General features: G+C 39.1%; 1 protein-coding gene across 2 annotated transcripts in view; it reads right to left on the reverse strand.

The window, feature by feature from the left end:
- Nucleotides 1-337: 337 nt before the first annotated feature.
- Nucleotides 338-17505, reverse strand: part of LOC307121083 (adenylate cyclase 9) — a 61585-nt gene continuing 44417 nt past the window's right edge. For both annotated transcript variants that reach the window (XM_079808496.1, XM_079808495.1), the window contains exons 7-10: nucleotides 13006-13159; nucleotides 6959-7107; nucleotides 6469-6495; nucleotides 338-4769 (exon numbers count right to left, since the gene is read on the reverse strand). In XM_079808496.1, coding sequence (XP_079664622.1) covers nucleotides 3485-4769; nucleotides 6469-6495; nucleotides 6959-7107; nucleotides 13006-13159 — 1615 coding nt within the window. In that variant the 3' untranslated portion in view covers nucleotides 338-3484. The remainder of the gene's footprint in view (nucleotides 4770-6468; nucleotides 6496-6958; nucleotides 7108-13005; nucleotides 13160-17505) is intronic.

A 17505-nucleotide genomic window follows, 5' to 3' on the forward strand; every position in this document is an offset into this window, starting at 1 on the left:
CACATACATTATGCACAAGTAATTCAATACTGTCAGCACTGGGCTTTTTTTAGCCAATGGAGTGATACAATAACTCAAAAGGTGAATGTGTTGGCTGGAAAGCAGTGCACCATAAAACACCAAAAACAAATCCCTTTTCCATCCCGAAAAGTTCCATTTAAAGATACACAGTGTACATAAAAAAAAAGGCTGGAATTATAATTCACATCAAAGAGGAAATAATAACGATACAATAACATATTCTGAAAGCTGATATTTTGACACTGAAGCAACCAATTTGGGGGGAGGGGGGGTTGTTCAACAAAAAGGCACTGGATTTTTTTCATATTTTGAGAACAAATTAGTGATTGCTCTGTAAACAAAACAAAGAAAAATAATCGTTCCTCAACCTCAGAGGCCAGCTTATTCATTATACACGATGGCAGAGGATACTGATCCAATCGGTGTGGACTAATAGAGGAAACTTAAACTTAACTTTGCTTGATTCATGATTGAAATGTAAGACGCGTTTCAAGACATACTGCAGATTATTCTCTAGTGTTCTGAATGCATCGGAGACAAAAATCAGGAAAAGAAAAAGCAAAGAAAATCCCATTTTCTCTGCACAATTGTGTTCGAAAAAACACTGCTGTCAAATCCCACACAGAATCTCTCTCTCTCTCAAAAAAAATTAATATAAAGAAATCGTCTATAAATCCACTAAGAAAGTAGGCAGATTTACACCAAAAACTGCAACTCAAGCTGCTCGCCGACTATGGCAACACAAGAACCATTATCCTCAAGGCTATGGAGTGAACAGGCATCACAAGTGTGCGGTGATCAATAAAAACTATGGCGATGCCAACTTGGCATGATCACAGAGAAAAATAACTCATTCTGATGTGAAAAAGTCTGAGGCACTGAATGAAATTAATTCAAATGCACTGATAAACTGAAAGAGTTAGTTCACCCAAAAATGAAAATTCTGTCATCAATTCCTCACCCTCATGTCGTTCCAAACCCGTAAGACCTTCGTTCATCTTCGGAAAACAAATTAAGATTTTATTGATGAAATCTGCAAGATTTCTGTCCCCCCTATAGACAGCTATTTAATTAAAGGGATAGTTCACCCAAAAATGAAAATTAGCCCATGATTTACTCGCCCTCAAGTCATCCTAGGTGTGTTTATGACATTCTTTTTTCAGACAAATAAAATCTGAGTTATATTACAAAAGTCCAGGCTAATCCAAGCATTAGAATTGGATTCATAGTCGCTCTGTTTTTGAAGTCCATAAAAAGTGCATCTGCCCATCAAATAACATGCTCCACGTGGCTCTGGGGTGTTAATAAAGGCCTTCTGAAGCAAATCGACACGTTTGTGTAAGAAAAATATCCATATTTAAAACTTTATAAAGTAAACTTTCGGCCGACCTCCTTCCCTGTTCAATTTATGGAAAAATAGTTGAAAGTTCCCCTGCCGATCGAAAGACTAACGCGACCAGGTCCGCTCGTCATAACTAGGGCTGGGCAAATTTGTTTCGATTTCGATTTTTCGATTAATAGTTTTTTTTAAATGTGGTCGATTCAAAATCGATTCTCAAAGGCCACGAATCGATTTTCCCCCCATATTTATTTCCGCAAACATTGAACATAAGATTAACGTAAATCTAATTACTAGTCTTCTCCGCTAGATGTCACACTCTTATTGGCCTTGCACAATGTTACAAAGGAGCAAGAGGCGCGAGGCGATTCTGCCCGGTATCGCATATATGCTTGTCGCAAAGATAAAATCGAATGGCAATCGCATCTAAGGAAGGCACGCAAATAACAGTGACGAAATCTAATGCACCATCCGGGGCACGAATCTAAGCACAGACGCCCCTGGAGGAAAAAGCCTCTATAAAAATGGACAGATTCTGAATGACGGTTTGCAAAATCGCAAGAAAAGCTTGTCCTTTACTGAAAATTATCCAATATCCTTTTTATGTTTTAGAATTGTATTGTATTTAACATAATTGTATGCATTTGAAATATAGATATTGGTTCTGTTTTAATGTACCCAAGTGTACCTAAACTAAAGAGAGTTTAATATACAATTTTGTGGCTCTTAATTTCTTTTTAATTACCCACTTGTAAACTTTTTCACTGTTCTTTTTTATAAATATAGTATTTGTATTAAATCTATATTCATTGAATCGAAAATTGAAATCAAATCGAATATCAAATCGCGAATCGAAATCGAAGAATGTCATATACACCTTGGATGACTTGAGAGTGAGTAAATAATGGGCTAATTTTAATTTTTGGGTGAACTAAATTGCTGTCTATGGAGGGGTCAGAAAGCTCTCGGATTTCATAAAAAAAAAATGAACAAAGATGAATGAAGGTCTTACGGGTTTGGAACGACATGAGGGTGAGGAATTAATGACAACTAACCCTTGAATACGTCATCGAAGGCATCATCGGCAGGAGTTCACTGGATAAGTTTAGTTAAAAAAAACAGTGCCCCTCGTTCTGCCAAATATTGTAAGTGCCATGCTTATTTGAAAAAATAGTTCATTAATTTGACTTTGAATCCTGTTGGACATTCCCTTATATGCCATAATTGTGTTAAGGGCCTGTGAGAAACTTTAGATAACGAGGCCAACATTTTTGTATGCATAAAATGCATTGAACACAACATGTCTACCACGGACATTATATTCTGAATTTCTAAATGCGTTACAATCACCGGCCCTTGTGTCCTCTAATGAAGTGGAGAGATCAGACAGCACGGTTTCTGCCCTTCAAACAAACAAGGCTGATTGTGCTATTTGTCTTATTTCGTGAGTTCAGGGTGCTATTGTGCGTGAGCCACGTTTGCACCTATTGATGAAAGCTACATTATGTGCGGCCAGGTATATTGGATATTAATACAGGCATTGTGGACAGAAATATCCACGGAAGAGACTGAAGCCCATCTCCATCTATCCACCCTTTTCTCCCTTTGAAGGCCCAATAAGTAGTGAAACTAATACACTATATACTCATTATAATAACCATAATATATTAGCCTGTAATCCTGTTTCTACTGAGCAACTGGCACTTTTCGATTATTTTGTCTCAAAGAGAGAAAAAAACACTGAAATGAAGGGGAAAAAATGAATATGGCGTAAGAGGTTTACATTCACTGTCCACATATTTTTCAAAAAAGAGTTGTTCATTTGACTGATTCGGTTTACATATCGTGAAGGCACTTTATAAAACTATTTCGAGAACATCAGAAATATCCATTTTCCCATCTGTGCTACACTGTGATCCACACAGCAGATGCTTAGCGCCCATTTTTCTATTTAGGTCATATCATCAACACATATGCCCTTACACAGGCTGCTAATGCTACTCATTGGAACTCCAACAGTTGTGGTCGGAAAAGCCCCTTCAAGGAAGTAGAGCCTCCATTTGAACAGCTGATTGGCTCTTAAGGAAGGACCACTGGTCAGCCGAGGTGAGGAGGAGATTTGAATCACTCCACTGCCCTGAGCTTTGTACGCTCATCTACTTCATCTTCGTCTCCTTGTAAAGGTGTCTCTGGTCTGGCCAACGGTGCGTACAGTTGTGCTATTGACGGAGGTTGTGTACCACTTAGCGATGGTGGTTGATAAGGACTCTCGTAATCCTTTTCTTTGCGCTCAGGGACAGGAAAAATGTCCTTAGTGTCTTGGTGCAACTCCTCGGTAATCTGAGACGGGCCTAATACACGGCCCTGAGGCACACCGTGGCCACTGATAGAGGCAACATTAGGAGAAGTGGATGAAGGGTTTAGTGGTGCAGCGGATGTTGTATTGGCGAGTGTGGTGGGCTCTAATTGCCCAATGGCACCGTCCACCTGGCATTGTTCCAGGCTTTGTGTGGACCCCGATCTGCCCTCGTTCATTTGGGGATACAGGTAAGTCCTCATCTGCCCTTTCCCTTTTACATTTACAGTGCCGCGATAATCAAAGGTATAGTTCATTCTGCTGAGCACACAGTGGCTCTCTTCGCTAACCTGTATGCGGCACTCCACTCCTGTGCTGTCCATGCGGCTAGCAATGTTGACGGTGTCGCCCCATATGTCGTAGAGCAGCTTGGTAGTGCCGATGACGCCCGCAGTCAGCGGCCCGTGATTGAAGCCAATTCGCAGCTTGAACTTGAAACCCAACATGTTCTTGTTAAAATCGTCCACCACGCGCATCATTTCAAGAGCGAAGTCAAAGAGGGCACGCAGGTGAGCGTGCGGGTGCAGCTGTTCCTGGCACTGCTGCGCATTTAATCCAGATGCTGCCATGTAGGTGGCACCAATGGTTTTAATCTTCTCCACATTGGAGAAAGCAGGCTTGCGCAACAGTTCGTCAAAGTCTCCGATGAGTTCGTTGAGTACTCGGTAGCACTCTTTCCCGCCCTCGTAGCTCTCTTCGTAGAACTCGCTGAAGTTGACAATACTTGCGAAGATGACCCCGACAATGTCGTGATTTTTAGAGTAGCTCTGGTTCACCTTCAGCTGTTCGGCAACATGGATGGGGATGATGTTACGCAGCAGCCAGTCCGCCTGATCTCGCATGGTCTGAATCTTGATGCGATGCTTGTCGGCTTCCACATTGCCATGGTAATGTAGGCGGTAGCTGACCTCGAATTCCCGGTTGAGGAACCAAACCAGCAGCAGCAGAAGGAAGAAGGAGAGCACGGTCTCTAGGACGAGCAGGTCGAGAGCTGTGGGCGCAGAGTCCAACTCACCTGTGTGATCTGCTTGGACACTCTGGTTACTCATGTTCCTGGAGCCAAGGGAAAGAGAGTTTAGATTTGATTGAGTGGTGTATCGAGTTCTACAGAATAACAACAACAACAATAACAGATGCGCAAAAATGCCCTTTCAATTGGAAGTTGTTTTGGTAACATTTTAGTTTAGGGTCCAAATCTTACTATTAACTATTGTTGTTTATTAGTATGCATATTACTGTGATTTTGGCTGTTTATTAGTACTTATAAAGCACATATTATTGCCTTATTCTGCATGACCATATTCTATATCCCTTAATCCCATCCAATTCCTACCCAATACCTAAACACAACTACCTTACTATTATTTAAGGTTAATGGGGCCCTTTTAGTTTTAGTTTGAGTGATCGATTAAAATGACTTCCTGCAAATGTAAAATTTCAGCACTATTTTTTGTACAGGCAAGTGCAGCATATTGAGTATTATAGCAACACATTCATATAAAAAATTAAATCTCATGATCTCCCACAAATGTCAGCTCAAATCAGAGTCAGCATAAGGGCCCCGATATACTTATAGAAGATAATACTTATACTTATACTGCAAAATCAAAGAACATACTGATATGATGTCATTTCGAACAAAATTAGGGCGAAACAAAGTTTGTTTTGGGAGTTCGAAACAGCTTGCCAAAGCGAGCTTCCGGAAAAGTTTGCTCCGGCTGGTAAACACCTTCGTACTACCATTGGTCCGTGGCGATTACTAATGGGTAGGTATGTGCAGAAATCTTTCACGCGGAAATCTTTTCTGGTTTATATCTTCTGTTCAGTTCGTTGAGATCAGACGTCTATGAGTGAAAACATGAACACACTGGAGAGCTGCTTTAAAGCAGAAAAATTAAGTTGAACTTCTGATAAAACGAGACACTGTTTTTAATGCTTAATACGGTAAAGCCGTTTGATTTTAAGCAAACTATTGTATGAAGTGACATATAAATAAACATGAAGTGACTTTACTGGAATGCCGTAGAGATTGTCCAAACATGTTGCTATGATCAGATGCTTTTCTTATGCTTTATTAAAAAAAATGCTTGCTGTTTTCTTAATTTTGTTGTGTGTTTATTTTGTTATTGAGAGGAAAGCGCAGCACATACACTATATTGCCAACATTTTTGGGACACCTGCCTTTACATGCACATGAACTTTAATGACATCCTTAATCCGTAGGGTTTAATATGGAGTTTCAAATCTTCTGGGTAGGCTTTCCACAAGGTTTAGGAGTGTGTTTATGGGAATTTTTGACCATTCTTCTAGAAGTGCATTTGTGAGGTCAGACGCTGATGTTGGAATTTAGTAGTGAGGAAATTTCACAAATGGACTTATTGCACAGGTGGCAACCTATCACGGTACCACGCTTTAATTCACTGAGCTCCTGAGAGCGACCCATTCTTTCACAAATGTTTATAGAAGCAGTAGGCATGCCTATAGGTGCTTGATTTTATACACCTGTGAGCAAGGAAGTGATTGGAACACCTAAATTGAATGATTTGGAGGGGTGTCCCAATACATTTGGCGATATAGTGTATTTACATATTCATCTAACTGTTGCTCGTCGTGGCGGCGTCGGATGTTCGCTAACAGTATATCACTGCTCAAGTTTTTTAAACTTCATTTTACCCCAAAGCGAAGAACAAAAAATAACTTTGCTGTGAGTATATCGGGGCCTTAAGGAAGCGGTTAAAGAATAAACACTCACCCAAATGCTGGAAAAACGTCCGTGACACTGCAAAAAGAAAACCGTTATCATAAATCAGATTTCTCTACAGAATTTCAGTCACTGTACATGTCCACTGGTGATGAGAGGGCATTTTCAAATCACTCTCTCTAGAAGCTGAATTGCAGTAGTGTGACAAATTGTGGGATTGACTGGAGCGCATCAAAAAGTTGAAAAAGGACTTTTAAAGATTGATTTCAATAATAAATGACTTTATTCACCATGTATTGAAAGCAATCATAGACCATAGTGAAAACGGCCATACCGTTGTACATTTTAAAGACATACCCATATTGTTTTGGGTGGTATTAGGAATATTTTTTCAGCATCAGTGGACATGGACTATCATTTTTTGTTGACTTTTATGACCATGTTCTAAAACTATAATACAGTTTGTATGTAATTAATTCAAACACTAAGTTGATATTGGTTTAACTAGTTGAACTGGTAACAATAGCTGAGGATGTCTGACCTGGGTCTGGTGGTGGCGCTGTAGAGCAGGATGAGTAAAGACAAACCAGCTACAGTGGCCAAAACAGAGCGCATCCAGAAACTCAGCTGGCAGAAATTACAGTACTGGATAATAGCAATAATGAGAGCACAGCACAGGAACATGGTCACCTACAGAACCAGAAAAAGAGCGCAAGTTTAAACAGTGGACCAATCACAGATACACATATTTACTGTACAAACTACGGCTGTGGGATGTCCTGTGTACTTGAACCTTGTCAGCATACAGTACATTGAAATATAAAAGCCTCAATGCATTGAATGCACTGTTACTCTACATGATCAAGCTGTAATGTGACAAGTGTTCTCAACATCCTCGAAGCTTCAAAACTCTTCCTTTAATTACCCAATTCTTCAGGGATACACTTTGATCAAAAGAAACTGGGGAAAACTAACACCCTTTAAGATGAAGGTATACTGTACTAAGTAGGGGTGTAAAGGTACACAAAACTGACGGTTCGGTACGTACCTCGGTTTTGAAGTCACGGTTCGATACGAGTTCGGTACAGTAGTTTTTTTATTTATTTGTATTAAACAGTGGTTTACTGAAAAAGGAAAAAAGTGTCTGGCCCTTGAATGAATTAAATTATAACTAAAAGTTTATTGAAGATATTTCTGTAAACTATATAGGGAGCCTTTCCTTGCACATTAATATTAAAGGTTAACAACAGAGCCCAAACTATTAGCCTAAATTCAGTTGCTATTTATTTTTAGGTATAATAATCAACACTCAAATAACACATTGTGTGCAAACTTGTTACCTTCACATAAGGCAATTTTTGCATTAACTTCTAAATCTAATTATAAAATAGTTTTTCCTCCAATTCGTTGTTGAAATATAATCATATATAGCCTACACAGTGTCTGTCATTTTCATGACAGGTTTATTTAACATGCATGAAATAATCAAGACATCCCTAACAGGTTAAGTAGAATATAATGAATATATAGGCTAATATAGTGCATATATTCAGTGAAAGAGTTGATTTCTCTAGTGAATAAAATTCTGTGGACACTGAATGACTGCCTGAGGTAACTTATATGTGATGCTAACGTTACATGACATTGTTTAGTTTACAAGCAGTTATATTGACGTCTTTCCGCCGTTGAAACACTGATTTAGCGATTACATCACATATGATATGTGACAGTACGTTGTAATGTATCCTCAGCATACCTTCAGATGGTCATTCATGTTTATTCTTTAGGAAGAGATGATCGATCGCCTTCACAGCGCAGCCGCTTGAATTGTGATCAGTGATCAGTCACGCCACATAGAGCGTCAAAACGGCATTTATAGTTTGAATTTCGTGATAAAATGGACTGAATACTTAATGGGCCCTATCTTGCACCCAGCGCAATTGACTTTGTACACCGACGCATGTGTCATTCCTATTTTGCACCCGCGCAAAGCGCGCTTTTCCCTCCACAGAATCACGTCGCTAAACTAGTGAATGAACTTGCGCTCCCTGGGCGGTTCAGCGCAAAAAAGGAGGCGTGTTCCGGCGCAAACAATCCCTGGTGCTATTTTGCTGTTCCATTAAACAATTGCGCCACTGACCAGAAAAAAACAAGTCTAAAGTCAGTGGCGCGCTGCGCGTTGTTCATTATGCTATTTTAAGGGCGCATGCTTGACCATAATGTATAGCGTGCACAACGCGCATACACTTTGCTCATGTAACCTACACAGATGCAACAGTTATTTTTGCAAATCATAAATTGTTACACTAAAAAAATATTAACACATGAGATGACGGAAATCATTGTGGTGTGCCACGAAGATGTGAAAAAATAGGCATAAATCTAGCTTACAAATGATTCAGGCTAATTGTAATAATTAAGGATAAGACCTGTTTGCCCAATAGTGGCAAGACATATATGTATATAAGGACATCTGACAAATTGGTTTGTCCGTCAAGAACCAGGAAAAAAAAATCGACTGAAAAACTGAAAAAACTGAAAGACTGAAAAAAAAAGACTGTGAAATCACCTTTACCATAATGTACAACATTACAACTTCACTTCTCTGTCTTTCACTGCTCTTACAAGCACATCAGTCTCCTCGGCTGTGAACCGCTCCTGGCGTGCGCCTGGTAAATACGCCATAATAATAGCAATCCATAATGGAACTTGCGCACCTGCTTTTAAAGGGAATGTTGGATGACGCTCTGATTGGTTTATTCACGTTACGCCCAAACCACACCTATGAATAATGAAGCTACTTCAGACCAACCCATTTTAGATTTGCGCCGGGCGCAAGAGCCATTTATCCCGCAAGGAAAATAGCAACAGCGCCGAGACCCGCCCACAAAGTTACTTGCGCTTCGCGCGTTGACACTTGCGTTTCAGATCGTTAAAATAGGGCCCAATATGTTCATGTGGGAACTCGGATTGAAGTGTGTTCCGTGCTTTAAACAAGCCGACTGTTAACTGTTAAAGATTGCACTCGGAAACCGTTCGGTACAGGCGTGGACCGAACCGAAAGCCCTGTACCGAAACGGTTCGGTACGAATATATGTGTACCGTTACACCCCTAGTACTAAGCTTGTGAGACCACTTTTGATCTTTTGATGGTAAATGGTGTGTATTTGTGTTCACAATAATGTTTACTTTGATTTGCATATAAATAGAATAAAACTATGTGAGGGATCTAGGCATGTCAGAAGTACCAATTAATTGCTAAAATAATAATAATTAAAAAAATAAAGTAACTAGAATGTAATGGCAAAGAAGCCCCTTTAATAAAATCCCTTGTTTGTTTTCATTTGTTAATACTCTTCATAACATTCTATTCTAAACCTATTAAAAGTTTGTTTGTTTTTTTTAAAAAGGCGGTTTGCATTATATTTGAGAACTTTAACTTCAAATTGAGACCTGAGAAGGCAGAGGTTCAGGATTATATTCTATTGTTTTAAATTATTTGGTAACACTTTATTTAGCAGTGTCCTTGTTACATATACTTACCATAGTAATAACAGTAAATTATGCATAATTACAAGCAACTAATCCTAAACCAAACCCTAATCGTACCCTAACCCTATAGTAAATACCAGTGATTACTTTTTTTTTTAAACGGGTATGCTGGGTGGCGCGTCATGTAAAAAATGTGCCAAGTGCAGATTAGTTGAATGGGTTTATAATACGCTCACGTTCATTCTAGATAGTCAGTTGCTTACTCTCATGGCAAATGTCAGCACAGTTAAAAGCATTTCTAACATTTTGGACCTTTCATTGAAAGTTACTTTTACCTGTTGGGACATGCACCTGTCAGAGATTGTGAAGTTCGAGTTGAGGGAGGCGCCACGCGTGAAATGGACGTTTGCAAAATATGCTGTATTTTTGTAATTCTGCTAGGTGGCACTAATGTTGCAGAAACTACATACTTCAACTTTAAACAGTACAGCGCATCAGCTTATGACACAGTAAAAGACTTCCATTTTAATGAATGGCATAAGTATTTTTTAATATTAAGAATTAAAAATAAGTATAATATTAGTAGCCTATTATATAAATAGGTCAAATATAATTATAATAAATAAAAATAATTTGAAATAATGCATATTGATGACTTAAACAAACGCATTAACTATCGATTAACAATCCAAGATAGTTACAGTAGGTCTACTTACACCAGGTCTTTAACAGTTTATAAGTTCTTATTCTAAAAAAATATTCCCTAATGAGAAAATGAAAAACTATTAAGTATTTAAGTTATGATTTTTTTCCCCATTTTAGTCTAGTTAGTTTTGTATCAAATAAAATATGGTTTTCATTGACTGAGATCTGGCAGTAAAAGCTAAGGCTTTCCCTGCGCATGAAATCCCCCATATGCCAGCAAACCAATGAGAACACGGGACAATGATGACGGTACATAACAGAGCGTAGGCGGCAAAGCTGCTGTGGATCTGCTTACCCAAAACTCTCTTTAAATGGCGGATTTGATGAAAATTAAAGTCCCAGTGAACCGGAAGTTGCAACTGATTTTATTCCAGTGCTGTGTTTCATTTCCAAGTGAAACGGAATATTGAATAGAGGGCTGGGTTTTACTTCAGCGCACCTCCTCTCAAAGCAGACAAACGGTTGGAGAGAACGGAAGTTACTTTTCAGATTTTGATTAAAGATTACCACGGCAAACAATTTCTTTCAGTGTATTAACCTCCTGCACGGATTAATTGTTCACCCTGTAATGTTTGCTAACAAAGTAAATAAGGTCGATTTTGATTTCATAAGGACTTTAATATTGTTTGGCAAATAAATAAATAAATGACAGACAGCTACACGAGTATTACCAACATTTTATCATGCAAGCTTTACGGTACACCTCAAACGAGGCAATTTATAGTAATTTATAGCGTCCACAGATGGCTTGGGTATGCAGAGCATTCGCAGCTTATATGGACCGCACGCCCCTGGTAACTACATGTCGTTAATTATTATTACTCAGTATTTAAATATATAATTACACTGTAAGAATGACACCTTAGACTTATTTCTAACTTTTTTACACTATATTTTCTTTTGCTCACCAAGATTGTGAAATATTATAACTGTAAAATGTAATTTATTCCTGTGATCAAAGCTGAATTTTAAGCATCATTTCACTTCTTCAGTATCACATGATCCCTCAGAAATCATTCTTATATGTTGATTTGCTGCTCAATAAACATTTCTCATTATTATCAATGATGAAAACAGTTCTGCATAGTAAAATATGTGTGATAATTCTTTGATGAATAGAAAGTTAAAAAATAACAGTACTTATTACAAATATACAACCCCAAATCAGAAAAAGTTGGGACAGTATGGAAAACGCAAAAAAAAAAAAAATAAATGAAGTGATTTCTAAATTTACTTTGACTTGTATTTCAATGCAGACAATATGAACACAAAATATTTCATGTTTTGTCTGGTCAACTTCATGTAATTTGTAAATATGCATCCTTTCCTGTCATTCAGACCTGCAACACATTTAAAAAAAAGTTGGGACAGGAGCAATTTAGGGCTAGTAATGAGGTAAAATGGTTAAATAATGATGTAATTTGAAACAGGTGATGTCAACAGGTGATTGCAATTATGATTTGGTCCAAAAGCAGCATCCAAGAAAGGTCTAATCCTTTAGGAGCAAAGATGGGCCGAGGATCGCCAGTTTGCCAACAAATACGTGAGAAAATTATTGAAATGTTTAAAAACAATGTTCCTCAAAGAAAGATAGGAAGAGATTTGGATATTTCACATTCAACAGTGCATAACATAATTAAAAGATTTCAGTGCGTAAAGGACAAGGGCGCAAGCCTAAGCTGAACAACCGTGATCTCCGATCCCTCAGGCGGCACTGCATCAAGAATCGTCATTCATCTATAAGCGATATCATCACATGGGCTCAGGACTACTTTGGCAAACCTTTGTCAAGTACCACAATACGTAGTTACATCCACAAATGCCAGTTAAAACTGTACTGTGCCAAAAGGAAGCCCTATGTTAACAGTGTCCAGAAGCGCCGTTGACTTCTCTGGGCTCGGAGGCATCTGGGATGGACCATCACACAGTGGAAATGTGTACTGTGGTCAGATGAATCAGTATTTCAGGTATTTTTTGGGAGGAATGGACGCCGTGTGCTCCGGACCAAAGAAGAAACGGATCATCCAGACTTTTACCAGCAACAAGTCCAAAAGCCAGGGTCTGTCCACTTGGTGTCTTCAGTCCCTAAACGTCTTTTAAGTGTTGTGAAAAGGAATGGCAACATTACAAAGTGGTAAATGCTTTCCTGTCCCAACTTTTTTTGAAATGTGTTGCAGGTCTGAATGACAGGAAAGGATGCATATTTACAAATGACATGAAGTTGACCAGACAAAACATGAAATATTTTGTGTTCATATTGTCTGCAATGAAATACAAGTCAAAGTAAATTTAGAAATCACTTCTTTTTTTTTTTTTTTTTTGCATTTTCCATACTGTCCCAACTTTTTCTGATTTGGGGTTGTAAAATAGGAGGGATGTTGAGGACGTCACCTGGAGCTGCGGACTGTAAGCCAGGTGGGAGAAAACAGAGACAGCAGGAAGTGAAACGAGCACAGCCCCGATCACATGACGGGGGATCCAGCCAGAGACCAGCTTCAACAGAGACCGGGTACAGTTCTGTACATCATCCAGGCAAAAGATCATCCTGCAAGACAGGGATTAGAAAAGTTACACTGACTATGTTTACATGTGCACCAATAATGCTATTATTTCTAATAATCAGAGTAAGGTCTACAGTTTACATGCAATTTTTTACATTTATTCGGATTATTCGCTATTCGTTATACCACACTCAGATAGGCATACAGTATGCATGTCACTGGCCATTGTTTTAATCAACTCATCACATTCCAAATACATTTTTATGGACGTACTGTATATTATTTGGCAGCGTGATGAACAATACCAGATTTGCCTACACTGCTGTTGTGTTCTTCGCACCGTATGGATGAAGATACGGAGTAGAGACTGCACAGTAGGGATGTAACTATAAGGGATGCTCATATTGACCGTTTAACCGTTAACCGAAAGTAAGAATTCTGACCGATTAATACACAGTTTAAACGTTTTTTTGTTTTTTTTTAAGCTATTTTTTGTTTTATTTGCTGCATGGTTAAAGAAAAATATTCTATATTTGTTAACTTACGGGCAAAAAGAAGTAAGCCTACTGTGTGGGACCATTTCGACATAAAGGGCGACTAAGTTACTTGCAAAATATGCCACGCGGTATTAAAATTCAGCAGTTGTACAAGTTCTTGACTGGTGGAAAGCAAATGAAAGGCACTTATTCCCGGGACGTCAGTGCCATCTGAGAGAGGGTGTTTTCTGACGCAGGTCTAACTGTCAACAGGCTGCGCTCCAGACTAACCCATATCACGTAGACGTGTTACTTTAAAAAAATAAAATAAAAACCATACAAGGTGTGGATTGAGGTAGGCCTGCTATTTTTATTTGACGAAAAAAAACACTATTCCAGTTCTTCACCGTTTCAAACTAATTCAGTGTTTTTCGTTTTGTCATCTTAATTTGTCAATTATTTAAGTGAAAAATATTTAGTGTAGGCCTATTTATTTTATGCTTTTTATTTATATTATTTTATTCAGTTTTTCTCTGTTGTCTCTGTTGCGTGAAAATTTGATCCAGGTTCTGTTGTTGTTGATCTGTTTTGTATGCTGCTGTTTGCACGGTAAAATAAACCCGTGATAAAAATGTTTTTAACGGGTCACAGATACTCGTCAATTGTATTTTAATTTAATGCCAATTCAGTATTATAATCTTATCAGTTAACGGTTAATATTCGGATAATGAGTGTCGGTTGTCGGTTGGGAAAATGAACCAAAATGAGCATCCCTAGTAACTATCCATTGTGAGATATCGTGATATAGAAATGCGACGAAATATATCGTTGATGTAAACGATATCCTTTGCGATATAGAGTTATTTATCCAAGGCATAGCTTACTGTATTTATAAAGTATAATTCACTCAACATTTTTAATTCTGTCATCATGTAATTCACCCTCATGTCGTTTCAAACCTGTAAGATTTTAATTTAACTTCCAAACACAAATGAAGATATTTTTCAAGAAACCAGAGAAAGATTTCTGTACCTCCAAAAAATGTCAAAGGCATCATAAAAAGAATCAATCGAGTGGTCTAATCCAAATCCAAGTCTTCTGAAGAGACACGATTATAACTGTCGATTGCATTGATCATCTGAAGTCCACGCACTGCCGGAATGACACTCCTCAAAGTGGAAGCGCAAACATCATTTAAAATCACCAGATCACGTTTTAGTAGTATGAATATTCAAAGCATTTTAGATGGTTTATTCTTATATGTAAAGTGCATTAATAGCAGGAGAGGTGGAACATAGCAAGCACCTGGAGAGTTTGTGTGAGTACTGCATGAGAAAAAAAAAAAACTACTATATCTTACTACATTAAACTACTATATAAAATGTTAAGGGGGTTACTTCAGCAATTTAGCATTAAAGGGTTAGTTCACCTAACCCTAACTAACCCTTTAAGCTTTGTATCAGTAGAAACCCGGTAGTATATTCAAATTATGGTACTTTCCCCCCTCATGTCCCCCTGAGACGAGAGAATTACGCATTTTATTTCTGGAAAAAATTCTCTGATGACGCAAATATCGTCATTTTGCGTCATCTGAGAATTTGTTGGCCAGAGGCTAGAGACTACAGGAGCTAGTTCCGCATGTTTTCAACCCGCCCACAGGGGAGGGATCTTACTCACAGAATGTAAATGCATATGGCCGCTTTGCTCGGGCATTACTAAGTGTTTCAACTTTTCAATGAATTCCTATGAAAGTTTAGCTTCCATAGGCATGATCTGAAAATGCGTCAGACTGGACACGCGTCGTGAATGACTGCCGCGCTTACCTCAGCTCTGCTCAGCTCTTCGCTCTCGTGATGAATGAAATCTGACTCCTGCTGCTTCTATGCCGTGACTTTCGTTCAGCTCACTCACACTTTATTGAAAAGACGCGTTCAGTTTTTAATTGTAGTGTCTATTGTCTAACTGAACGAAATGATTGTATTAGTATTAAAATCAAAACGACGGTGGGGGCGGTGTCATGGTGGCCAAGTGATAACCAGTAGCCATGGCTTTGGGAGTGGCCTCGTAGGGCAGTGAAGCAAGTGCATTCTGGGAGTTGTTGTCTTTCATCCACATGAGACAAAAATAAATTTCTCAGTCTAGAAGGCACCAAATTCAAAAATAATTTCACATTTCTACTACATAAATTACCCAGTTTAAATACACATGCATCTTCCCAGTGCTGAAGTGCCCCTTTAAATATAATTTATAGTAATACATTATGAGGGTGCATGTAAACGCACTGACTGATAAAATTATGACCGATAACGGTGTTGTCAAAAGTACCGACTTCGGTACAAAGTCTGACCGAAATGTTAAAAATATGACGCTTTGAGCGGTGTTGAGCTGGAATCGTTAACGACTGGTCATTGTGCTCACGTGCTCATTGGCTGTGTCTGTGATTGGTTATAATGATCAGCGCACAGGAGTGTTTGAAAGTGTTTTGAAATTGGGAGCGTTTGAAAGCACAAGCAGGTGTCGATCAGCAGACCAGTCCGCTGATAAGACGCCTGCTTTTTAAATGCTACTGTGTGTATCTGTGCAAGCGCTCGGTGAAAAGCATCATTGATGTATATTTATGTTTTTGAAGCACTTATCATTGTAGCCGATCTCAGACATATTTGATGAGTGCGTGAGCACAATGGGCAGACAGGGGTGTTTACGATTCCAGCTCAACAGCTGTCACATGTCTAGTCTGTTTTGGTTGCGTTTGATTTTGTCACATGTTCCTTTGTTCTTCCCGCCATTTCTGTTTCCCTGATTACCCTCATTAGTTAATTTATCCCAGTTGTGTCTTGTTAATTATCTCGTTTCTGTTCACTATTTAAGTTCCTCTTGTTCATTCACTTGTTTATTAATTGTATTGTGAATACTTCACCAGTAAAGTTCCTTTGAGTATATATTTAACTGTCCTTGCCTTCCTGCCTGAGCGACGCGTGACAACAGCGCTCAAAGCGTCACATATTTAAAATTTCAGTACCGACTTGGTACCGAAGTCTGTACTTTTGACAACACTAACCGATAAAGTGTACATTATTTTCAATTTATGTCTGATAACGTTATAATTATAACAGTCGGAAAAGGGTGGATTGCCCACTTCAGGTTGGTGGAGAGTTCAGGTATCTCGGGGTCTTGTTCACGAGTGAGGGAAGGATGGAACGGGAGATTGACAGACGGATCGGTGCAGCGTCTGCAGTAATGCAATCGATGTACCGGTCTGTCGTGGTGAAGAAGGAGCTGAGCTGTAAGGCAAAGCTCTCGATTTACCGGTCGATCTATGTTCCTACTCTCACCTATGGTCATGAGCTGTGGGTCATGACCGAAAGGACAAGATCCCGGATACAGGCGGCGAAATAAGTTTTTTTCTGTAGGGTGGCTGGGCGCTCCCTTAGAGAGAGGGTGATAAGCTTGGTCACTCAGGAGGAGCTCAGAGTAGAGCCGTTGCTCCTCCACATCGAGAGGAGCCAGCTGAGGTGGCTCGGGCATCTATATCGGATGCCTCCTGGACGCCTTCCAAGGGAGGTGTTCCAGGCACGTCCCACTGGGAGGAGGCCCCGGGGAAGACCTAGGACACGCTGGAGGGATTATGTCTCCCGGCTGGTCTGGGAACGCCTCGGGGTTCCCCCGGAAGAGCTGGAGGATGTGGCTAGGGAGAGGGAAATCTGGGCGTCTCTGCTTAGACTGTTGCCCCCGCGACCCGGCCCCGGATAAGCGGAAGATAATGAATGAATGAATGAATGAATGAACGTTACAATTATTATAATTATAAACTAAAAACTACAACTGTTTCAAATGCTTCAAATTCTTTAGGAATCACAACATTAATGTAGGAGTATGAAAGATGGATACTAATTTTAAGAGTTGCTGAAGATTAC

The sequence above is a fragment of the Gobio gobio genome, assembly GCF_949357685.1.
Source record: "Gobio gobio genome assembly, chromosome: 24".
Classification (NCBI taxonomy): Eukaryota; Metazoa; Chordata; class Actinopteri; order Cypriniformes; family Gobionidae; genus Gobio; species Gobio gobio.